Source organism: Echinops telfairi, unplaced genomic scaffold, assembly GCF_000313985.2.
Source record: "Echinops telfairi isolate 266 unplaced genomic scaffold, ASM31398v2 ScPeMD7_25;HRSCAF=90, whole genome shotgun sequence".
NCBI classification, from domain to species: domain Eukaryota; kingdom Metazoa; phylum Chordata; class Mammalia; order Afrosoricida; family Tenrecidae; genus Echinops; species Echinops telfairi.
The window spans coordinates 14,899,516-14,924,723 of record NW_022103922.1 but is presented as its reverse complement, the minus strand read 5'-3'; the positions used below and the strand labels follow the sequence as shown (position 1 = coordinate 14,924,723).

At 42.0% G+C, this 25,208-nt stretch overlaps 1 protein-coding gene across 7 annotated transcripts in view; it reads left to right on the top strand.

Moving 5' to 3' along the window:
• The window catches only part of NFIB (nuclear factor I B), a 241,925-nt gene that overhangs the window by 206,356 nt on the left and 10,361 nt on the right, over nucleotides 1-25,208 (top strand). Inside the window, exons 8-10 of one of the 7 annotated variants that reach the window (XM_004706533.3) lie at nucleotides 3,064-3,202; nucleotides 6,640-6,722; nucleotides 18,116-18,204. The exons of 1 other annotated variant lie outside the window; for it this stretch is intronic. In XM_004706533.3, coding sequence (XP_004706590.3) covers nucleotides 3,064-3,202; nucleotides 6,640-6,722; nucleotides 18,116-18,204 — 311 coding nt within the window. Of the gene's footprint in view, nucleotides 1-3,063; nucleotides 3,230-6,639; nucleotides 6,723-18,115; nucleotides 18,205-25,208 lie in introns of those variants that run through there. 5 more of the 7 variants (XM_004706532.3, XM_045289301.1, XM_045289303.1 and 2 more) reach the window with 5 other exon arrangements.

The following is a 25,208-nucleotide window of genomic DNA, read 5'->3' as shown; positions in this document are numbered from 1 at the left end:
TCAGACATCATATAATTGTTCAAATGAAACAGAAGTTTCTTCTCTGACTCTGAAAGTTCTAATAACAGCAATCTTTGAGCTACTTAAAAAATTACCTTATTTCAGCCCCCATGAACTACACTAAACCAATTAGAGTATTCCTGAATTCTGAGTGTGACGTTCAACCCACCGTGGGTGTTTTCAAAGGCGAGTTCATATGCGGGAGGACCTTTGTCTAATAACAGTGAGATATAAGTACAAGAAGGGGGCCTTAGCATGTCAGCTTAGAAATAAAATTTTCTGTCAGAGCCTGGACTCAAAAGTCTCTTGCTCCACAGAGCGGTTTGCTAGCCTCAGCCGGGAACAGTACATGCAAGGTCTGATTTTAATTTGTGTAGAATTTCCATGAATAACAAAGTCTAATTAAGGCATCCATTAAAAGTCCTTAACGTTAACTCAGTGTGGAAAATCTTAGCGTTCCCTTGGATTTTTTTTTTTAAACTGATGTCTTAATTAGGCACTGTTAGGGGAAAAATTATGCAAATTAAAATCAGGCCCTTAGTGTTATGCATTTCTTTAATTATTCACTGCTTGTTTTAAGTACATTTCAATTTCTTTATAAGTTAAGAGGGCATATTAGGTGATAATCTGCCTATATTGTCTCACTTTGTCTTCACATGTTCAAGGTAAAGATTGGCTTCTCAGAAGAACAGCTTACCCTCAAAAAAAAACCCAAAAAAACAAAACAAACAACAAAAGACCCCAAACAGCAACCACAAAATACCCCTTATCAGGGTTTTGTGTAACGAGAGCAGTGTACCGAGTGAGAAAAGCTGTTCAGAGACTCTGTCGATGCACTTCATTTTGGGGTACACTTTTCTGCATACCTGCAGTCAGAAAGTTCATCTATAAATCTCCTTACCAGGGTACAGTGGAACTTCATCTGTTTAAATAAGTAGAAAACTCAAAAAATAATAATTTCCCCATTTTTCCCTGACCCCCAGATTTCAAAAACTGTCTCTGCATGGGTGTGGGAATTCTTTATCTTCTCCCTTTTATTATCACCAAATGGAGGACACACCAGTGCTTGTGGGGGGTCATTCCCTTCTCCCAGCACAGGCAGGCTCTTTTCCTCTGGGGCGGCGGTGTTTTCTAGAAATCACTGTGATGCCTCGCCTCTTCCAGGCCTCTCAGGTAGGTCTGCTCCAAAAGTGTTTTGGAAAACACTGCCTCCAGCAACATTTTGTCCTGCGGCGTGTCGCCCCAGTGATAAAACGAGATCTTTTTGGGTTTTTTTGGAGGAGGCCCGATAAAGCAGTCAGGTGTGACCAGAAGTGGATGGTCTGCTTAAGAAACAGGCTGCATTTTTCTCTTGAAAGCACACAAAAAAGAGTCTTTGTATTGAACTTCACCTTTGTTTTTGTAGGAACATTATATCTGCTTAGATTTTTTCAGCTCTACCTCACCCCGATCCCTCCGTCTTTCAGAATAGGGCTCTTGGTATTTAGTCTGAAGCTCGAGATCGGGAAAAGACCAGCCTCCGCGCACCTGTAGTGAGCTCTTCCTTCCCGTGCCCTGCAGCCCTGCACTCTCTTTGGTAGTTCGTCAAGCCTCTCAGCCATTCGGAGATTAATGCCAGTGCTGCTGTACAATTTATAGTCAGGCAGTGTGCTGGTCGATGGACTACTTTAAATAAAATTGGTGTAAGATAGAACGCTCCCATAGGTCTCCGCAGGGGGCAGCCGCGGTCAGTTTTCCTGACATAATGTTGAATCCCTAAAATTGCACGTGATGAAGCATCAGGGTATTCCGGAAGTCCACTTTATTCCGAGAATCCATAAAGCGGTTTCTGAGGAACTCCACCAAAGACCCAGCTCACGCCCCGAAGCCACAGTACTTTGACGTGTGACTCGTTGGCCGTCTTTTTCTCTACCGAAGTGTCTGCTTGTCGTTGGGGTGCAGGTATTTGGGTAAATCATTTCCTTCCTTTTGCCCCTTTGCTTTGAACAGTGTAGGTGATAGGGACCAACGGTTTGTGGCGAAGAAAGTCCCAGCAAACGCCTAGGAACCCAACTCGGTGGAAAATCTCCATAGGGGCATCATGAAAAGTGAGCCTTCTCTGTCTAGGAAATATATTCTAGCACTTCTTCCAAGATGTTGTCTTCTAGCACGTAAATTCCATACGTCAGCAGGGATTCAAGCCTAGGTAATGATGTCTTTTCTGTCCTTGGCCAGAGGGATTTCTGAGTGAATCCCCACAGTAGTGGCTGGAGCTCTCCATGAATCACAGTGGCACAGTAACTAGGATTGTGCTCTGTGGCACTTCGGGACGTTGTGATTTACTCTCAAAAGCTTTTACCTGTAGGAGTCAGGTCGGCCCCAGTTCAGCATTTTATATCATTGTGAGGAGCTGGAAGTTTAGATCTCCTTCTGCCTGCCTGTGTAAGTAAATCATCACCAGCTCCAGGGGATCCTAGACTCTAAATTGTCTAAATTGTGTGTCTGAGCCTGCTTGCATGTGAGAGAGAGCTAGAGTTTTCTGAATGCCCAAGAATGGGCCTTGAGGGTAAACAATAGCATTTGATGTGTGCAATCTCCTGACAGTCTTGTCTTCCCTTCTGTCAGCACCATCATCATTGAGGGGAAGCTTTTCCCAGAAGCCCCAACCAATGGACTCGTACAGAATGAAGAGCAGAGCAAAAGAAAGCTCTCTGGGTTTCTCACGGCCGCCAGCTTCCGTCAGGCTTCCCGTTCTAGCCTTGGGCTAAGCATTCAAATCTTCACTTGAGCTGTCTAACCTACAAATACAAAAAGGACCCCGTGGGCCTGATTGTCGGAAGTGCGGTCAAGACCAGTTAACCTAGGGAGACTGCTTTGAAGATGAGACCCTTTCTGAAATGCTGTGGGTTCTGATTACTGCTAACCAGTGGCTGACTGCTCAGACTGAGCCCTGGAGCGGTGGGGTGTTGTACTCCGGCGTGCAGGGTGGACGAGGCGGAGTGAGCGGAGTCGAGTGAGTGGTTGGACAAGATGCCTGACTGCCTTTTGGATTGTTTCACCTGGCATTCTGTTTTTGTTTTGTAGCTTAACAGCAGTGGTCAAGTAGTAGGGAAAATGCCTGGCCATTTCACTCCTGTCTTGGCACCCTCTCCCCATCCCAGTGCAGTGCGACCTGTGACCCTGACCATGACAGATACTAAACCCATCACTACATCCACTGAAGGTGAGGCAGCTTCACCTACAGAAACCAGTAAGTATTTCTGTAGGAAATGAGAAATGTCCATCGAAGGTGCCATTGGATGTCTGATCCAAGGTGGGAAACACAGCAACTTTTCCAGCTACCCGACCAGATGGAGATTTCTCATTTATGTAGAACTGGCAGGCATGCCTGGAGCCCGCCTAGCGCTTGCTCTCTCTTATCAAAGTCCAATCAGTGCATCCCATTTGATAAGGGAGAAGCTTACTTGTTGGAGTAAACAACCACGGCAAAAATAATCCAGCCACGCCTGCTTGTTCCAGGTGTACATCTAAATTGCACTGGAATAACATAACACAGTGTACAAGGGCTGTTTTTTAATCGCTTAAAGAGAGATTAGGTAATTGTTACTCATTTGTGAATTCCTATAGAAATCAAGTGCTTCCCGAGAAGAGCTAAACCAGTTGCCCCTGTGAGAGAATTGCATGTTTACGTTAATGGGGATTATGCCATTGGTAGAAAAGGTCACTGTATTGGGTGCAGGTCAGCCAAGTGTCAGGCCCACCTAAGCCTTGTGCACTTTCATTATCTGAGAATGAATTTTTTTTCTTTTTTTCAACTTTTTGATCATTTTGCCTATCAGGGTTCATCCAACCCTGCACTTTTTTAGCCTGGCTATGACATTTTAAAATCCAGCAGTTCACACCAGTGCAGTTACCCCTGAGCCAAATGGGCTCCCATCTTCATAGAGAATCTACCGAAATGTCCAAGGAATTGATTCTCGATTTCCTTCACCCACACTACGAGCTTCTAAACTGGAGCTTGCGTGTCCAAGTGGAACGTGGCACAGGCTGGGCCCCAAGACATCAACATGCTTCCCGTCCGTGGTCCATATGTCTCACGCTTTCCCCCTGCCCACTCTTGTACAAGAGTGGAGCTCTAGAAAGATCCACTGTTTTCGTAGCTTGTGAAAGACTAGAAAGGACTCCTGTTTACACCCCCCCCCACATACACACAATGGTCAGTGCTCTGTGTACAGTGAATCCAGCCCCTCACCCCCAAATTCATGAACTCCTCTAGACTAATAAGTCCGTAATGCCTATGAATCATCGTTGCTACTTGTAACCTGGAGGGTTCTGTACTACCCCTGAGAGCCAGTCAGGAAGACTGAAGTTCTTTTGTTCTAAAGTTGAGCTATGTACATTATAGTCACTCAAACAACGTGTCCCAATTTTAAAAGTGCTGTCATTTATTCTGTAGGCAAACAAAGTCAGCATTTTAAAGCAATCTGAAAACAACAGATCGGCAAAACACACATACACAACACACTTAAAAAAAAAATGAATGCAAGACTACCATGCAGCAAATGATTAAAACCTAGCTCCAGAACCTTCTGGTGCTTACTCTCATAAAGTAAAATTAATAGAGATTCAGGGAAGCATCTGACCCGAATAGTCTTGGCTCATTTTGACCTGTCGATGAATTGATTTATGATCACGTGCAGGTTGATCAGAAAAGGGTCAGATATATTAAAGCGACACATCAAAAGGACTGTGTTAATTGTAAGGAACGCTGGTGGTAAAGTGCTTACGAGTTGGGCTGCGAACCTCCAGGTCAGTAGTTCAAATCCACCAGTAGTTCAAAACCACCAAAAATCACCAGTAGAAAGAAGGGACTTTCTACTCCTATAAAGAGCTACAGTCTCGGAAACCCATCTTAGGGGGATTCTATCCTGTCCTACAGGGACGCCATGAGTTGTAATCGACTGGATGGCTGTGAGTTTGGTTTGGGTTTTTGGTCTTGCGTGTATAAAGTAGCCTGCGTCTTTCCATTTCGAACTCTTAAATAAATGGAATGTAGAGAACAGCTTTCTCTTTTCTCTAAACAGAGTCTGGTGTAGTTCCACCCCTCCAGACACCACTGATAAGGAGAAGCGGTCATTGAACTGACAAATCAAAACAATGCACCAAAGCCCAAGCCTATCCTTCTTCATGGAGGCCAAGGCAGAGCAGCACAGGTCTAGTGCCCACTCTGAATGGGTGATACCCATCTTTGCTGGTCCCCATGCTCTCTGATGGTTTCCATAAGCCTGGGGGAAAAAACCTCAAAGCCAAAACACAACTTCCAATGTGTCTTGCTGCTGACAGCTACCCTTCCTGAAGCTCTTGTACCAAGAGTGATTAAAAGATGGATTCTGAGCCTCTGCCGTGTTTGTTTGTTTTGTTTTATTTTTAAGAAATTGGCCTTAAAAAAATTCAGCTAACTCCATCCTTCACACGCACATGGCGAAACTAATAAATTGATTTTCTTAAAAAGTCAATTAAAAAGGAATATCTGGGTTCCTCATTAATAGTTTCAAGCAAAGCATGTTAACTTTCTTCTGAATGATAGCTGTAAGTTATAGGGTCAAATGCAGTGCTGCTGCTTCCAAAGCAGGCCACTGGAACTGCACAGTGCTGTGCGGGTGGGACTGGGGAAAAATAGGCCCATCAGATGCATTCATTTCATAAAGAAAGGGCAACTCTTAGTAACCGAGAGAACCTTTTCCTTGAAAAGATTCACTCTGTAGCCAAAAGCACTTGCACCAGAAAGTACTTTCAGGGCGAGACCTTAGCAATGGAAACATTTTGTTAGTGGTCACCATAGGCATTTACTGCCTGGTGGCAAAATCTTTTTTCTTTTTTTAATGTCATCAGTCCCTTCCGGTCACAAGAAATTGGGTTTCTTGTGCTTATGGAAAGCACAAAAAAAAAAAAATTATTATTATTATTTTTTTTCCTTTTCTGTATGAATCGTCTCTATCAAACTTCAGGTCATTTTCACATTCAATACAGCACTCGGTTCTTTCAGGCCACATCCTACAACGAAAGATGGGCTCTTGTTTCAAGTAGTTCATGCTAGATTTTCTGTCTTCTTAAGTGAAGCAGTTTTCATTACTGTCATCAAGCACATCTGTTTAAATCTCATTATTAAAAAACAAAACACAAAAAACCACAACAAACCCCAAAGACCAAAACGCAACTTTCACTTTGTCCTGACCAACTTGTACATAGTCCACTAGTACGTTCAGGATCACAGACCATCATTGATTATCCCATTATTAGACAACAAATGTCGGGGGGAGAAGGTAGAACGGGAGAATGCCTCCCTGTTCAGCCATCCCTTGGTATTTTTCTGTAGGGCCCTAACCAGAGCACACTAGTGAGATGGCCATAGCACACAATGGAGTGTGGCTTCCTGGATCAATTCTTTATGTTGGGGGTAAATTGGTTGATGGGAAGTCAGCCACCATTTCTTTTTTGTCACGTGATATGCACTCAGACAAAAGAGAAGTGGAGACAACCCCCCCCCCTAAGTTTGTGTTGTTGTTCCGAATCCTACTTCTCTGGGTTTCTTATACATGGACAGGGTGTTCGTTCTGGAGTTCACAATTTTTATCTTTGTTTTTGTTCTTCCTTAATCAGCCTACACAGCCTCAGGCACATCTCAAGCCAATCGATATGTGGGACTAAGCCCAAGAGACCCATCCTTCCTACATCAGCAACAGGTGGGCACGTTTCACCCAGGTGTACCGGGGTAGCTCTGCTTCCGCACAGTGCTTCTCTCCACGCTGCCTCTCAGCTCTGGACTCAGAAGGGGGTTCATGGGGCTTACAAGACAGAAATTGATCATTTTCATTTTCCGAAAGAGCTTCTCATTTTTCCTTTGTTTCTCGCCTCTCTGAACAGGGTTTCTCAAATTGGCTTTTGTCTATTTCCATCTGTATCATCTGTGAACTGTAGTATTTCCACCAAAGGGTATTTTTCCATCTTCTCTACTGGTGAGGAGCGCTAGCTTATAGTTTTCAAAGACAAGTGCTGAAGTCTGATTTGAGAGCCAGTTAGAATAGAAGCAGTGCCTATTTTGAATTTTTGAGTTCTTTCATGATGTCCAGATGTGTTGCCCTTCATTTCTGCGTCTTCGTCCAAGAAGATGAGTTAGGAAGCCAACATCTCAGGCTACGCATCCTTCCGAATTCAATTGGTTTAAATGAGTTTGCTGATTTCAGATGTGACCAAGCACTTTTTGTTTTGTTTTGTTTTTTGGTTCTGCTTTCTTACATCATTTATGTTTCAAGTAGCATTTTACATTTCACATCTCATTAATGCTGTAAACTCAATGCAAATGAAGTGTTTACCCAAACTGTGAAATATACAGCTCAGATTAATGGTGGCTTATAAATAAATTAGCCACTGTAAAAATCATGGGCCACACCAGTACAAAAATCCCAGGAAAGAATTCTCAACACTTCAGAATTTTAAAATATTGCATGATGCCTATATTTGGCTCTCACATTTTGCTATAGCAGTTAGCAATGAATGTCATGCACCATCATAGTGGGAAGAGTGGGTTATATTGACAAAAAGTTGGCATGAACTAACTTGGTGTTCATTTATGTGTTGTTTATGTATTGCAGGGCTGGATGACTTTTTATAACGGGACTTCAAACAGTTCGTTGCAAAATTCTATTATCTTTTAGTTTCACTATTTCCACGAACTTTTTGAAGCCCGCTTGTACATGTACTAAAACTGTAGGGCCTCATGCCTGCTTCTGTCGTTCTTTCCAGACTTATCCACAGAGCTCTGCTTCTTGTGGCCACTTTAAATGTGCTTCCCAGCCCAGTTGGGAATTCCCAAGGCCTTCCCAGTCGCTGGCCAAGGTGGCCGACTGCATATATTAAAGGTCACCACATGCAGAGTTCAGAGAAAAATCATAAAGATGATAGCTTATTCAAGATACTTGACATTTTGCCAGTTTTTAAAAAAGCAAGACAAAACAAAACAAAAGAGTGAGAACTAACTGAAAACATCTGTACACAGTTATGAAAATACCAAATAATAATTAGTGGTTTCGCCAGCCATTGGCTTTTCAACATATTTCTCTGGCATGTTGCTCTAAAATTGCTGTAATATGAAATGTGTTATAATTACTATAATATGGTTCTGCTTGACAAATGTATGTGTTCGTTGTTGTTTTTTAATACATGTAGGGTATATAGGTTTACTTGTTCTTTTAAAAATCATTCCACATATTTTGAGAAATATTTTTGTCATGGTATTTGCATTAGTCTTTATGGCATAGCTTTAATTTCTAGATTTTAATTCATAAAAAAGTGACTCCACTATTTAAACCTTTAGCCCAAACCACATTTAGAAGATTATAGCCAATTCTGTGTATTTTGAAGTAATCTTCTCCTCTCCCCGCCCTAATCCATGACAGCTTTGGGCATGCATGTAATTATGATCGCAAAACAACAATTAATTTAAAAATTCTTCTCCTTCCACATATCTAAAGATAAATCAGGACAACTGAGCTAGCCTATGAATCTTAATGTAGAGTTGCGAGCAAATCTTAATAGAAGAAAATGAGTTGCAGAACTCCACACTGTTTTCCAATAAAGAACAGCCCTTGTTGTTGAAGGAGGCGATGCCAAGTGAGGACCACTTATGACCGAAATACATTTTGTTCCGTGAAATGTGGTTGCGAGATAGGATGTGCAGCGATCTTCAGCAGAATAAGCTGTACACTTCATAGCAAAGAAAGTAAAGGTCAATTTTAAACATGGTGCCGTGTGCTCTCTCGACAATGCTACTTTTTGAGTGAAAGATGCCCGATTAGGCCAAATTCATCATGAGCAACAGTTTTGAGGCATGCAGAGAATCATTTTCATGTGCATCTTATATCTTACATGTATGTTAAAATAAGGCACCAATTCAAAGCCTGCTGCTTTTCTTCTCTCATTTTGAAAAGTATCATGGACATGAATTTTTGTGTTTACTACTACTCAGGGAAGTCAGAGCAGAAATAGAAATAGTTTAAAAGACTTCAGTGGAGTCAAGGTTATCCTTGGCTACGGCAGAAATGAGATTGATTTACTGTGTCCTTTCATTACTTTACAAAGATTTAAAAGAGACCACTCTTCTGGAGGCAGGTTCTAAATGCATTTGGTTTCAAGCCACTCAATGATGAATGAAAAGGAAAATCAAGGGGTACATGAAATAAAGGCAATCCATCATTTTATATTAGCGAGGAGAAATTCAAAATGAGAAAGGCAATGGTTTTATTCCCGGAGCGGTCTTTGAAACATTCTCCATCGCCTTTATAACACATGACCCTTTAAGAATAAATATTGTCACCAGGTACATTCTTCACTTCGTTGGCAACTGTTTTATAAAGATTTATCCGTTTAGGTTATGAAAAGTATTGATGTGCATTGTTAAGTGGTATTTTTTCCCTAGAAAGGAACTTTAATATAGCCGACATAAATTAGAGTTAACAATAAATTTTAAATGGTTGAATAATTTTGACTCTCATAAATAATCTTTCCATAAAATGGCACATGTGAAGACCTTTCAGTGTGGCCATTTCTAATTCCCAAGGATGGTGGCATTCTTAAACATCGATAGAAAACACTGGAATGAACCCTCTAAATCTCCTGTTAATGTAATCAATTCCCACAGTCAAATATGAATTTACTAAAGTATATGCTTTCGTGCCCATCAACTTGGCACACATGCAGTTGTGATTCGTCATTATACACTTTGTGCTACTTTTCATAATGGCTGTTGCTGATGACTACTGGTTGCTAATTGTCTTCAAACTCTAGTTGGTTTTTTCCCCTGACACTGTCATCTCACCCATCATTGTAGGTATGTTATCTCATGTCAAGCTTAATAATTAAATCCTATACTCATGGAGAATACTTTAAAAAGGTGAAGGCACAGCAACTGATAGTTTTCCATTGAAACCAATCATTGATAACCAGCTATAGTCATTGACAAATCAGGACTGCATTTTACAATCGCCCTTTTATAACTCAGTCTTGAGAACTGCCTTGGGAATTGGAGCTAAGCTGATGCGTTCACTTTAGGCAGGGGAACATCTTACAATCAGAACTTCAATGTGGGCTTCACTCTTCTTTGACTGATCTAGTGGAAGACGGTGTGGGGGGTTGAAGAGCTGTTGGGCATTGCTTTGACAAGCAGAGCTCTCAGTTGCTGTCGAGAGATGTGATTTTATGGTTTGGAGTTCTTCCAGAGACGCAGAGCACTTCCACTCCAGCTTACCTCACAGAAGCTTAGCGAAGGGCAGTTCCCTTTCCTCCTTGTACTTCCTGAACACCCTGGGTATGAGCATCACCATAGGCGATGAAAGAGCCACATCTCCCCGCATCGTCTCCTTAAGAAAATGCACATTCGCTCTCAGAGTTTGGGTGAGGGTTGCTTAGGACATCCAAACATGATTACATAAGCCTGTCTAACAATTGACGTATAAATAGGTAATGGGACAACTTACTTGAGTCGACACTTATTCCTTAGCTAACCCCATAATGACTGTGCTCGTTCTAGACCTCCCTTTATCGCTGCTGTAGAAAGTTTGGTGATATAAGAAGAGGACCTAGTGAATTATCACCATTATATTTGATTACGGGATCCTAATAAGAGCATACAACTTTATTATCACACATGAATACAAACATTGAAAAACCTCATTGCAAGTTGAAAATAAAAGTTGATAGCAAAGATGCTTCTTGATAAATAGAAAAGGGTGAGCTTCAAGATAGCGATTGAAGTGCATATTACATTTTGATACTCAACATTTTCAGATTGGATCATGGAAGGTAGCGAAGACAGCAAAGTCACGTGAGCCGAGTTTCTAAGATTTAAGGCATTATTTCCATAATCCTGAAGTTATCATCTACTGCCTATACATGCACCCAGAGTTAGAGCTAATGAATGTGTGGCCTGGTCATTCGGGTCTTGCATTGTTTATCACACTTGCATGTTTTTACTGGTGCTCCGGCTTCAGCATGTGACGTCTTTTGCATGACTATATAACCCTGTAACTACCCTATCAATCACTGGGCTATTGGAAGTCATTCCAATGTTGGCGTTTTTTTCTTGATAAATAGTTTTTAGCGGTGCGGGGAAAGGGAGGAAATAAAATTTTTAAAGTAAAATTTTGAAGTATTTTCATAACACTGAAAATGTCCATTAAAAGGAGAAAAACCTTATAAAGGCATTCCACCTGAAGGTTTTTTTTAAAAAACCCAACAACTTCTTTTAACTAAGATATTAGTTAAAATCCCTTTATAATATCTGTTTTGATAAATGGCAAAGCTAAATCTTGGTACATTAAAATCACTGGAAGAGTAGTCTTTTATTCAAGGCAAGCAATTGAAATAGTACAGATGGACTATCAACAAAGCTTTTCAATAAAGCCAGGAAGCAGGCTATCGCCACTAGGCTGTTCTTATTGTGTCTGTTATCATAATTGACGGTTGACGTCACATGACTTCTCAGTAGGTATGTACATGGATAAGAGGTCACTTTTCACATATGCAAGCTGGAAAGGAAACAGGGCTAAAGGAAGTTTCAGTCAAAATAATAGCCATGCAAATGTTTAGCTTTTTTGTTTGCTTTTCTTGAGGGAAAAAAAAGCCTTCCATGATCTATCTTTTATTATTAGTCATTTATTCAGTTATCTTTTCCTGGTTAGAAAAGAATACTGTCAGATAAGCTATTCCAATGCAGATGAAAGTGAAGTTATGTCTAATGGAAACTTACACTTGAAAATCATGGTTATAGAGATCATTTAGCCTTGAATATTCGTGGGCTGCAATTAAAGGATAAGGTAGACTAGGAGCAATGACAGGTCACTTGGTATAGTGGGTGAGGATCAGGGATGGGAGTCCAAAGCCCAGGGGTTCTCAGCCAGACATGAACAGAGCATGTCTCAGGTTGGGCAAGTCCTTCAATCTTGCTTGACTGTGTCCTTATCTTGGAAAAGAAAATGATGAGGTTGAACTTCATGATCTCCAAGTTCCCTTGAAATTTGGAGATTTTATAAGCGAGAGTATCCTCCTAGTAAAACTTTTACTTTCTTAGTGATTCTCTTGTGGCTATGGTCAGTAAGGATTCCTGGGGGTGACGCGGGGCATGCACTTGACCGCGAACTGAAGTCAACCCAGAGCACTGTAAAGAAAGACATGGCCGTCTTGAAAATCCTAGAGAGTGAAGGGCTTCGTTCTCACACAATGGGGGGGCTGTGAGTCAATTGACAGCAATTAGTTTTTTAAATGTTTGGGTTAGCTTATCAACTGTACATGCCCATTTCATCCAATTCAATTTAATATCACTAAGCATGCGTTTCAGAAATGGCCATGAGACGTCTTTAAGCTACTAGGACAATCTGGAACCTTTTTTTTTTCTTCTTATCTTGAAGTTGCATTTTATCACGCAAACGTCCTTCTCAGTCTGGTGCTGGTGCAGTGATGGTCCAGATTCACACAGAGGTCCTGTTATTTGTTCCATGGCCAACAGTAATAGTAAAATGAAAATTTAAAATCCCATGAATCTAAACGTTTCTGAATTAATATTGGAGTATTACTCGTTTTAAGATTCCCTTACCCCTGCACACTTCCCATTTTTAATCTTTTTCTGTGGGTCTGTCTGGAGGAAGGAGGATGGACCAGACCTTTCAAGGTCTTAACCCTGACGGTCATTGTATGCTTTAAAAAAAAAAAGAAAAGTGAAAATGTAAATTTGCCTGTGTTGATCACTCTGTTTACAATTTAATGATTTATTGGAACATCTGAAAACTTGTCATCACGAGGGACAATTAGCAGGACATCAGTCTGTTTACTGAGTCTAGCAAAACAGGACATTTCGCTTCCCTTCTCTCTTTTGTTCTCCAAGCTGATTGCGGGGCATTTAACGAAAGGCCCTGTGAGTAACCGTGGAGAGCCTTCATGCGAGCAAACAGGCCTTTACTCAGAAGCTACAAACGATATTGATTCTTTGGGCCTGCCAGCTACTTTCATGATTATGTGAATGTAGTGCGGGAGAGGATAATGGCCCAAATCTGGGGTGCCTGGATTATAGGTCTTTTCCCCATGCAGCCTTTTGTGGGACCCTAGATTGTCCCCATCTTTGTTTGCCAGAGACATGCTCCTTCGAGTGAGCCAGGAACCAGCTCTCATTCCACAGACTTTGCGGGTCCCCGCTCCCCTCCCACCAGCCCCCGAACATCTGCAGTAGAAACTGTGCTTCAGTGCCCATGAGTTGTCGACTCCTCACAATGACCCCAGGGTGACTCAGTAGAACTGCCCCCTTGGATTCTCAGGGTCGTAAACCTCACAGGAGCAGATGGCCACACCAGGTCTGACACCCGTGATACCACCGGGTGAATGCCATACACCAACCTGTTGGTCCGCAGCCAAGTCCTTAACTTGTGCCACCAGGGCACCTTCCTTTATTACCTGTTTCCACGGTTTCAGCCTTCCCCTTTGTCCACAGCTCGCAGGAAGAGAATCTTACTTCTTTCAACTTGTGTTTGACTTTGTGATTGCAGGCATACTTATTTTAATGTCATTTTGCCTGACTTTTCTAGACAGAATATACCTTCATAGCGGTAGGGCTGTTCCACTGAAAAATGAAAATGGTTTATGTTTGTGGGCGGTTTTGTGGGATCTGCGTGCATCAGATCATCCTAAGAGTCTGGACGCGAGTAAGTCAGAAAGTCTGGCCACGGGGGTTCCGGTTCCTACCTATACAGGTTCCGGTTCCTACCTATACAAGCATGCTTCCCGTGTCTCTGCGATCAACAGATGGCCGCAGACAAGTTATCTCAGTCATACACTTGTCGTGGTCTTGCCTGAATGCCTTGTTTTTCACAAAACGATTCTTTTTATACCCTGGGGATAGTGGGTGGGAACCAATTTTTGAAATCAGTCAGGTTTACTATCAAATTTTTAACAAAACCCAAGTGGACATCTTCCCCAAACATGGAAATTTTGCAACAAGTTTATGGAAAATGGTGCCCCACATAAAAAACAAACAAACAGCTGTTAGTTGGATCAAGCATTTCAAAGATGTTCAACCCTTATGAATGAAGAGACTGACTTAAGTCCAGAAAGTAGTGGAAGCAGGCCATAGAATTGCCATTGAGGTGAGAGCTTACTGCATTGGGGATCTCACTTGCTTAAAGAGTTTCCGTTTTAAGGCAACACAGCATGCTTTTGGGTGGCTGGGTGCTAAAAACATTATCTGAAGACCAACTGTCTCAGTGAGTTTCCAGCACTTTTTAAAGCAAGATCAAAGCAAATGAAAACCACTGTGGACTGAAGGGTCCCTAGAGGCACGTCTTGGATGTGATTGGAGCAAGGTCCAGTGAGAATGGTGGCTTCTGAGGGGATCTGCTGGTCCAGGTAAACTCAAGCAGAAAGGCCAGTTCAGAAGTTATGGTGGCAGTTTGGGGGGATTTCAAAGGGTCGATCCTGGCAGGTTTTCCTCAAAGGTTACAGGACAATCCCTGGGGCTTCTTGGGAAGAAGTTTAAATAAAATCGAAAACTGCATGATGAGACGAAGTTGTGCCGAGTCCTTTTTCATTGTTGTTTCCCCAGAGAACAGGGAGCCTGCCCATTCTTCATGGGTAGCTAGGAGCCAATCAGTGACCGATGCTCCAGTTCATCTGCCATACCAAGTCCTTTCTCTCCGAAAATGTGCAAAACCTAAGCAGAGTGCCCCAGGAGGCACTAGTTAATCACCGGGAGAATTAACAGCGCCTTTAATATACTAGCATTGCGATACACATATATGTTTATATACACGATATACATATATGTATCTGTAGGGTCTGGGCCAGATTGCTTCTTACGCTCTAGTCTCCCAGGAAATGCACTGTCCTGTGTGGATTTCACTGGGAAACATTACCCCATCTATCCTACAACCCTGACCTTGCCCCTACAGCAGTCTTTTTGCTCCTCAGACAGAAAGATCATTGAAAAAGAACATGATTTGGGGCCCCTGATAATGCCCAAACTGCCATTTCAACTGTCCATTGACGGGTGCGGAATCCTTTGGGGGAAAGGCTGGCTATTCCAACATGGCTGCAGAGTACACGGAGTGCAGGCAGGCGCAGGGGGGTTATGGAGATCAGAGAGAATACTGAAAAGCAAGAGGGTCAAATTTTGATATTTTTGTCTAATCAGGATTTCAGTGGTTGCATTGCAATTCCTTTTGACTTAGACATAAACTGTTACAAAAACAAGAATTGTTCCTCAGTTTAGCAGACTTAAGTTTGTTTTTTTTTCCAGACTTAAGTTTTTGAGCCCAATTCTGTACCTAGTGTTTTAAATTTGATTCTATTTGGAGCGGAAAATTCTTTTCTACAGCGTGATATTTAGTCGACAATGCAGTGTTGTTGAAACCTAGGATATTTTCTATGTAAATAAAAAGCATTATGTAGGTATAATGTGTTAAAATAAATCCTGACGGCAGAAACTGAGATGATAAGCCTATTGAGTATTACTTAATGCAAAATCTTTATTAGGAACACAGACTTATGTCAAGCATATTAACAGTTCCTCAAATAATCTTACATGTAAATGAATTTTACCTGTCAACTATAGCAATGGTTCTCAACCTTCCTAATGCCAGGATCCTTTAATACAGTTCCTCATGTTGTGGTGACTCCTCAACTCCACACCCCCAACCTTAAAATTATTTTCATTGCTACTTCATAACTATAATTTTGCTACTCTTATGAATTGGGTGACCCCTGTGAGAGAGTTGTTTGACACCCCCTATCCCCCTCCTCCCACCTCAAAAGGGGTCACGACCCACAGGGTGAGAACCACTGCTCTATGGGAATTTTACTGTGTCAGGACTGTTCCATAGGCCAAGCACAATTCCTAAGAATTACTTTCCATACAGAGATCTACCGTGGAAATCTGGTGAATGGGTGATTTCTATTTGAATTATTTAATTTCCCCCCACCTACATCATCACTTTTAACATTTCACTTTATTAGAAAGTGTATTTATTGAAAGATGTCCCATGAGGAGAGAGACTTTTGTCAAATAACCTGGCCAGACTCAAGTTCTTAGCCTCCAAGCCGGTCTAGCACATTCTGTGCAGGCATTTTGTAAATGTTAGTAATGTTTGTCCACATTCTCAATAGGCAATCAGGATTAAATTGATATTATTTTTAGTAATTGGAGGGAAATTAATTCAATATTAATGAGTACCCTGCTCATTTCTCTGATACTTAATTATTGCTGTATGTCTGTAGTGGTCAGTTAGTATGTATTTAAGGTCATTTCTTTTCTGTTGGAGGGGGGACAGCGGCAAGAGGATAGTCCTACTGCCTATCTTAAATAAAGGTGAAGAGAGAGAGTTGGGATTTGCATAAGAAAAGCGAAAAAGAACACTGTTGGTCTGAAGTGTCCAGCATGTGGTCTATGATGGCCCATTTGACACTTGGGAGAGTGGTCCAAACAAAACCACATCGCAGCAAAACCATGCACCACACGTTAACCTGCTAATGGACGCATCTTACCAAGCAGCCTTGCCTGCCTGCAGTCGTCTGGCGAAGGGCCCCCGTCAGCGAGGGCTGCTCTGGCTCACCCAGCTTCAGTCTGCATCTGACCCTTTATGCCAGTGTGGTGGGCCACATTACGATCAACGTGGTGTTTCTCCGATAGTCGATTTACTGACTTATAGCTTCTTTGGGAGGATATCTATCACTTATCTAGTCATCTCTCTCTTTACCTCTCTACATCTATCAATCAGTTTGTTCAATTAGAATGTTTTCTCAGAAATATCAAATTACAACACATGTTTGAGAAATTTCAGATGGGATACTTGGGACCCCATAGATCTTTAGTTAAAAAAAAAAAAAGCACGTCTCATTACTCCCAAACCCCAGAATTACTATTATGTAGAGTGCACACAAGCAGGAACCTAAAAGGAAAAAAATCAATACTTCATAGCCAGTTTTCACTGCTCTAGCATCATAGAAGAATTAACACACATACTGTACCCACTGTAAAGACACCTTGGCGCCAATCTTCATCTTTCTGGATCATCTCACGGAAAAGCAACAAACAGAGTTCAGGGACTTGCCGTGAACAAGTCATCTGTTCGATGACAAATGCTACTTCATACAAGAAAGAGGCAGTTAATTTACAACAGGGCTTTCTAGAGGTTAAAAAACCATGATTTTCTAACATGTCCCCCCACTCCCCACTACCAAAGCCAGAGAAGTTTACTTTCTTAAGCATAAAAATAAGCAGTATATCTTTTCAATAAATCTGCTAGCACTGTAGGGCAGCTGTTAACCAAACAGAACTGGATAGAATTACTGGAACCGTCTCTGAAGGGCAGAGCTGATGATTCGGAGATCTGGGAAGAATTTGTTTCAGCGTGGATTCAATGCATTCATTCCTCACTCTACTCAGATGTAATAAAGTGTTTTAGATGCCATTACTCAATTCAAAATAAGAGTAGAAATCTTTACTAACTCTTTCTAAACAATGCCGCTTTGAGTTGTAAAAAAATTAGGAAACATCTAAAAAACTGTTCAATACCTTGAGACGTCGGAACACGAGTGAGGGAGCACGGATGTAGGCGGGTCCTTTCTCTTCCAAACTGCATGTCTTCTATGTTTTGCAAACTGCATGCTTAAAGTTATTGATTATTTTACCGCAGGGTAGATTATTTGGCGGGTGGGGGAAGCATTTTTATTTTCTTTTTAAAATATGTATCTCTATTGAACATTAACATTTGCTTTTGTTTCAGCTCAATTTGTACTCTAATAATGGCTAATTGTTATGTTCTAAGCACTCGTTTCTTTTGTAGGCTTTAATTCATAGAGAAGCAGTTGGCCATGGCATTTTATTTTTAATTTCTCTCTTTCTCTTAAAAAAAAGTCTGTAGGAATATTGCTTCTCCGAATAAGATTTGCTTTTGCTTATTTAATTTTATTTTTCTTTAAGTTGCCTCTGGGGAAAGGAAGGCTAATGCCATGTACAGTAGTAGTTTGCATGTGTTCATTTGAATACTAAAAACTGTAGTACTGCTCGATCCATATCTGACTGCTAGGTTTCAATTGACAGCTGAGGATTTGTGACTGGACCACGAATCAAAACGGCAGGCATTTATACCCCAGTGCCAGTGAGGATACATTGGGAATTACTTGGCAAAGGTAACATTTTAATTATTTCCAACCCTACACTTACACCTAAAAATGACGTGAGCTCTGTAGTGTTTGTTTTTAACTAGCGTTGACAGAAAATATATGTTAAAGATTTAGTTGTTTTGGCTCTACTGTCCCTCTTCTCCCATCCTAACCCCTCATTATTTCCTATTGAAATGCAACCTCAAATTAATTAATCGGGAACTGTGGCCTATACCACTTGATGATTGGGATGTTTAAGTGCTGGCAAATGCTTTTTTTATTTTGTTTTTGTTCTAACATCGAACATATTGTGGGTGGGTGGTCGGGGTTGAGGCTTGGAGACTCAGGTTGCAGGACCTGAAGAAAGACACTTCATTGTAAGGAAGATTTTCAGCTGCCTGAGGATCAAGTGTTGGGTTTTCAGACTTCAGCATTGTCCTCACTTTTCAACCCTTTCCCCTCCTGGTCACTAGGAGCCCGTTTATTACCACCACCCCTATTAGAGAGAAGGAAAACAGCAACAGCAGGAAGATAAATTCCAAAGTAATTCGTTTTCTGTTCTTATTGGCACCCAGGAGGATTGTGGGCATCGTTAACTAAAGTAGGAATATGGAACTCGTGATTTTAGCTGCTCTGGGCATATTGGTATAGATCACTGGGGACTGAGGGTTGACTTTGGTTAGTTGACTGGGGGAAATTGTTCCCAAATTTTATTTTCAAAACCAGTTTTGGTTTTGTCTTATGTGTTGGTTTTAGAAAGGATGTGGTTCTATGTCCATTTCCTCTGTATTCTCTTAATAAAGAACACTTTTGTTCCAGTTGACAGCTGGAATAATTAACATCCATGGTATGCACATATACCGTATACATTCAAGTATATGCCAACCTGAATATAAGCCGAGGCACCTAATTTTACCACAACAGCTGCATAAAAATGTGCTGCTAAACTAGGCTTATCCTCCAGTATGCACGGGAATGCCAAACCCAAACTCCCTGACATCAAGTTGAATCCAACTCATAGCCACCCCGTAGGACAGGGTAGAACTGTCCCTGCGGGTTTCTGAGACTGTAAGTCTTTACTGGAGTAGAAAGATTCATGGTTCTCTCACAGAGCAGCTGGTGGTTTTGAACTGCTGACCTTGTGGTTAGCAGGCCAAACTACCCATGCTCTCACCAAACCCAACCCAACACACTCAGTGCCATCAGGTCAACGACAACTCATAGCGACCTGATATGACAGGGTAGCACTGCCCCACGGATTTCCGAGACTGGAACTCCTTAGGGGAGTAGAAAGCCTTCCCTTCACAGAGAGCACCTCTGTTCCAGGTAGAGTCAGATAGGACTCGTGAATGGATTGCCCATGTCATGCTGGCTGAAGAGGAACCGGGCAGAGAATCATGTTTTTCCAATGTCTTCTTTCATTTGGGTAAACACTTGGAAAATTAGTGGGATTCCAGTTTTTAAACCGTAAATGAACCCTTACTAATTCATGTAACAAATATGAATACAGTATGATTGTATCGCTGGGTAAAGATGAAAATAACAACCACCTTTACTAATGTATAATTTTGTCTCTTTTTTGGTGCATTTGTAGGAAGCTGGTAGTATTCCTGTAAACAAAATACAGTATATAGTATCAGAAAGAAGATCAATGAGCGTGCTCTATTTCAGATAGTCTTAATCAACAATTAATACTCTCAATTAGCATTTTTAACTTCAATGAACTGGTCTTTATTAGCATTCACAAGTTAATTAAGTTTGATAGTGCCAGGAATGGACTGTTATTGAATAACTTCCGTATAGTTCAAACTGCACCTATCACTTAGCAAAATGACCCATGCCTGTGTACGGGCTTTGTTTTGCTTTACTTACAAAACTGGAGCTCAGACAGCGTCTGAAAATATGCTTAGAGCAGTGTGAACTTCCCAATTGAGGCTTCCTGAGGACACTCAACCCGAACAGGAGAGCAGCTCATCAAGAGGCAAGTCAAGGGTTCCGTTACCACCAGGGGTCTAAAATACTGACACCACACCACACCCCTGCCCCATCCCCTCAAAGAAAGAGGTGAGTGGATTCTGAATCCAGCGGGAACATGCGTATCACAGGGAGATTCGTATGGGCGATTGTCGGTATTCTATACCTCCTTGGTGTGACCATCAGTTTCAAGTAATAGGCCGACAGAAAGTCAGAATTAATTTAGTTATGGCTTCTTCACATGCCCACCCCCAAACAGGAATGTCATCTAATCAGTATGTAATCGATGTGTAGCACGGTATTCACAAAGGACTCTTTTCTTCAGTTTCTTTCTTTTCGGTCCCCTGTGGTCCAAAAGGCACAGCATTGCGCTTGTCGGCGTCAAGCTCAGACGTTAATCCCGGGTTGGTTGGCTCTCTCCTGCCCATCCTGCCCCAGTACCAGGACGGCAGTCCTCACACTTCTGAAAACATAAGTGTCAGACAGTTCAGAACGAAGCTACTTGAATCTGGTAGCAAGTTTTGTTATTGTTGTAGTTGGCAAATCCTGAAACAAGTCCAACCGTGTCTGATAGAACCGGCTGTGTAGATGGACCAGCAGCTTAAGTCATCGTTTCATTTTGTCTCCTGTGACTTTTTCAGAACATTCTTTCCGATGTGTTTACTTTTTATTTTTCAATCATTTTATTGGGGGCTCATACAACTCTTATCACAATCCATCCATACATCCATTGTGTCAAGCACATCTGTACATTCATTGCCCTCATCATTCTCAAAACATTTCCTTTCCACTTAAGCCCTGGCATCAGCTCCTCATTTCTTCCCGCTCCCTCCCCGCTCCCCTCTGCCTTGTGAACCCTTGATAGTTTATAAATTATTATTTTGTCATATCTTACACTGTCCGACATCTCCCTTCACCCACTTTTCTGAACATTTTATTAAGAGAAGACGTGTCCAATGTCTGTCACACTGACTTTTTTTTTAATAGTGTTGTTTTTGAGGCAGGTAACAGGAACCTAGCCTTTCGACTAATGTTATGGCTGTGGGTTTTGTTTATGCAGATGTCTGAGAATTGGGGCTCTGGTCAATCAGGGAAGTAATTCCCCATTGTCAGGACAATGGCGACAATCACAGTGAAGACAATAGCAGGTGTTACTTTGAGTCTGGAGGCTGGTGCATAGAGAGGGACATGGCAGCACAGCCTTTTGACATTGTTTTGCTTTCTTTAACTTTCTTTGGGTTGTGTCCCTCTGCCCCCAGCAGCTCCCAAGCATACGAACCTCCTCTGAGAAACCGATGCTGATTCTTGCGGAAAGTTCTCGCGCGCGCTTACTAGGTTGGAGCCGTGAAGGTGTTTTGTTGTTCTGATCTTAGAGTTTTGTGAGCCATTGGTGTGTGGCGTGCGTGTGTGTCAGAGAGACAGAGAGAGTTGCTCGATTATGTGTGAAGGAATTGGTTGCCGCTTGAAAAAGCGAATGTTCCGGCCTGGGCGAAATGTCTGGCCCTGCTGTTCCCTAGAGTGAAATTCTCCATTGGGTTAGGTGCTGCCTCATCCCTGTCAGGAGAGGCTCAGCTCTTCGGAGGGTAATAGGTGATGGATTGCTTATGCTAAGGACAGTCGTGTTTGTGTTTTGTCCTCTTCTGTGGATAAATTACCTTGTCGCATATGTGAGTTATGTGGCGTGTAAACACACAGCAGTTACTCTCTAACTAGCTTTCTTCCTTGAGACTATAGCCAGCACCCAGCCGGTTCCATCAAATATGAAAGAGTAAAATAATTGAATGAGAAAGGAAGCCAAAAGACAATCCAAGAATAATATAAACATAAGTTATTTTAAAACAGCGGTGGGAGTGCTTTATGCAAAAGAGAAACTGAATGTATTGTTCCATTCCCTCTTCTCCCCCTTTACCCCTTTCAAGAAAACGCAAAGCCATAAGTGAGTGGTTGTGTGTGTGTGTGTGTGTGTGTGTGTGTCTGGTGGCTTATATAAACATAGAAGAAGCCTTCAGATGGCTAAAATAAACATGTGCGCGTTACTGAAGGATATGTTTACACAAACCATTTGCTCAGCCTCTGAAATAATGAATAAATGAAGATTTTACTGAAATAATTGGAAGGATTTCTGTGTTTCTACTGGTGCCATAATTGAATGGCACCAAAGAGACTTTTATCATTCATTTTCCATGTTTCATGTGTTAGCAGTTCCTTTCTATGAGTGAATACTTCATTCTGTCGTTACTTTACACATGTTTTTGTAAGAAATTGTCATTTATTACTGCAATTCTAGAGAGTTGCCTGATTTCCCAAGAGAAATTGAGCAGCCCGTAAAGATTAGTTGGGTCTGCTTGGTCAGGAAAGGAGGGTGAGGTGGAAGCACCAGCAGCAAGTAGCAGCCATCCCATTCCTATAACTTTACATGCATTGCCCTGTTTTCATTTGCTTGGGTCATAAATATTTGTTTTAGGCGTATATGTACCCCAAGGAGTTAAGCATGAACACTTAAAGGAAAATCATTGTCAATATTGAATCGCAAAGCACACACACACACATACACGAGGGGACTCCAGAAAGCTCATGGAAATGGAATTGAGAGATCATGAAGCCCCCATATGTAGACATACACACATATACACATGTAGAGCCCTGTAGGAGTATGTACGGATATGTGTGTATCCACAAGAACATGGCACGGGTATAAGAGTAGTCCATGCCCGGGGAGTTACACTTTTAGTTCCAGATTTCACTAGACCTTCCCTGAAAATTCACTAGGTTCGTTTCGCTGCTTTCAGTTGAGCTTGACACACAGCTACAGTCCACAGCTGGGCTGCTCCTGGCGTTCCTGCAGGGAGCTTTATTCTCAGAGTGCCGAATTTCCTTTTCAGCTGTCAGCTAAAGTGTGTTCAAAATGTGCAACCGTGTACGCACCATTCTGGGTCCCCAGCACCACGGTGGGACTGTGATAGAAATGCTGATAAGGTTGATGAGTGGAAGAAGCTCTCGTTCATGACAAAGAATTACAAAAGCCATTGCGGAGCATACCCCGTGTTGGGTAGTGGGGCTTGGAATAAGGGTTTCTTAAAAAAAAAAATTTTGTGTGTGTTCAGAATTCTGTTTTGAAAAGCTGCATGGCGGTCTGATCTAAACTATTTACACCTGCCAGGAAATCAAAACGAAACATTTTCCTGTATGGAAAAATGAACTTCATGGATAGTCTCTCTCTCTCTCTCTTTCTCTCTCTCTCTGTCTCTCTCTCTCTCTCTCTCTCACACACACACACACACACACACACACACACACACACACATCCTCTGGGACCTGACTGCTGAAAAAGATATTGGGATCCCTTGTAGTTTTGTCGAACTTACTTCATGTACAAAGAAAGATGCACCCCACACAATATGTCCTTTTTTTTATCTGGGCAAACTCTTCCGAACACTTCCTAAGAAATTAATTGTATTCCAGCCAGGCTAGCAATACTGCCATCCCACAGGAAATGGGTCAGCAATCCATTAAGATGCCATTAGATAATCTAATTTGGAACTTAATCTCTAAATTAACCATGCTCCATACTTGAAGCATACGAGAGAGAGAGAGAGAGAGAGAGAGAGAGAGAGAGAGAAGTTTACGTTTGAATCGAGAGGGGAGCCGAAGCGTGAAGAAGGCTGTTTGTTTTTTCTGTAGCTGTGGTCACGTCTCAAGCCGTCTGGTAACCAGGAGAAACCAGACATGATGTAATTCCAGCTTGAACTTGAACTTCAGGGACTTAGGATAGGGGAACAATGGACCATAGCAATCAATAGTGTCCATTTTCCACATGATTATGTTTGGAGCTTTAAGTTAACCTTCTGGGGGAAGCAGACAATGGACCATAGCAATCAATAGTGTCCATTTTCCACCAGAGGATGATGTTTGGAGCTTTAAGTTAACCTTCTGGGGGAGCAGGAGGCTGTGCAGTGGGAGCAGGATGAGCTGATCCGAAGAGAAGATGTTAGAGAAAGGAAACCGCGTTCCGGGGATTTTTTTCTGAGCAGTACGGCCGACTCCAGCAGGGTTTAGAAAGACTCCGGCTCCCCGCTAAACCGGTGGCAGTTCAGAGCTCTCTTTGTTCACTTAGGTAGGACAAGCTCGATCTTGGGTTTCCCATCAGACGGTTTTTGGCAGGGCTGGGAGAGAGGGGGTGGGGGTGGGGCGGGGCGCTTGGGTCAGAAAAGTCCCAAATGTAATCCTTGCTGATTAACCCTTTGCCGGCAAAGAAAGTGTATTCAGCACCAGCTTGGTTCGAAGGGTGTGTTTTGGTCACGTACCCTATTTGCATATGCATTCCCTCTCGAAGAAGCTCACCCACCAGCAGACAGGACACGATTTCTTAACAGGGTGCCGTGTTTTAACTTTTTCTTTAAGAAAAAAAAAAGTCATGTTGCCTAGTGCTGCGGGTATGAAACATTTAAGAAAGAGTGCAGTGGAATAAATATAGTAGCAAACGGCCTAAGAAACCACGAAAAGGCAAAAGCCGATCTAATTTTAAGAAAGTTAAAGGGAACAAAACCCAACAACCTTAAATAGTAAAACTTGTACGCCGTTACAAAGTCTCCTCACCCTTGTGAACTTTTGTTGCATGTGAGCGATGTGGCTGGCTTCTGTGCTTCTTGCTTTGCACGTGTGCACAGAGCAGGAGGCCGACTCTGTAAAGGAGTTCACTGTCCGCATCATTGATAATTTTATGCTAGGGGATTCTGCTATCAATGAGTTCTGTCCTGCAGAGGTAAATGTGTGCTAATAATGCTGCTTTTTGCTTTTTAAATGGACAGCATTACTTGGGAAGGAATGTGTGCGTGTGTATGTGTATGTGTGTGCGCGTGCACTTTTGCATGAAACTTACATTTCTACTTAGTTTAGCGTACTTGCCGCGACTTTGTCCGGTTAGAAAGGCACTGTTTTGAAGTACTATTTTAGTAGAGAGTTTTGTCTGTTACTGACGAATCACAAATGCAAATAAGGGGTGCGGTAGTATCTGTAACAATAGCATTGGGAAAAGAGTGTAGGGATTGAGAGGAACA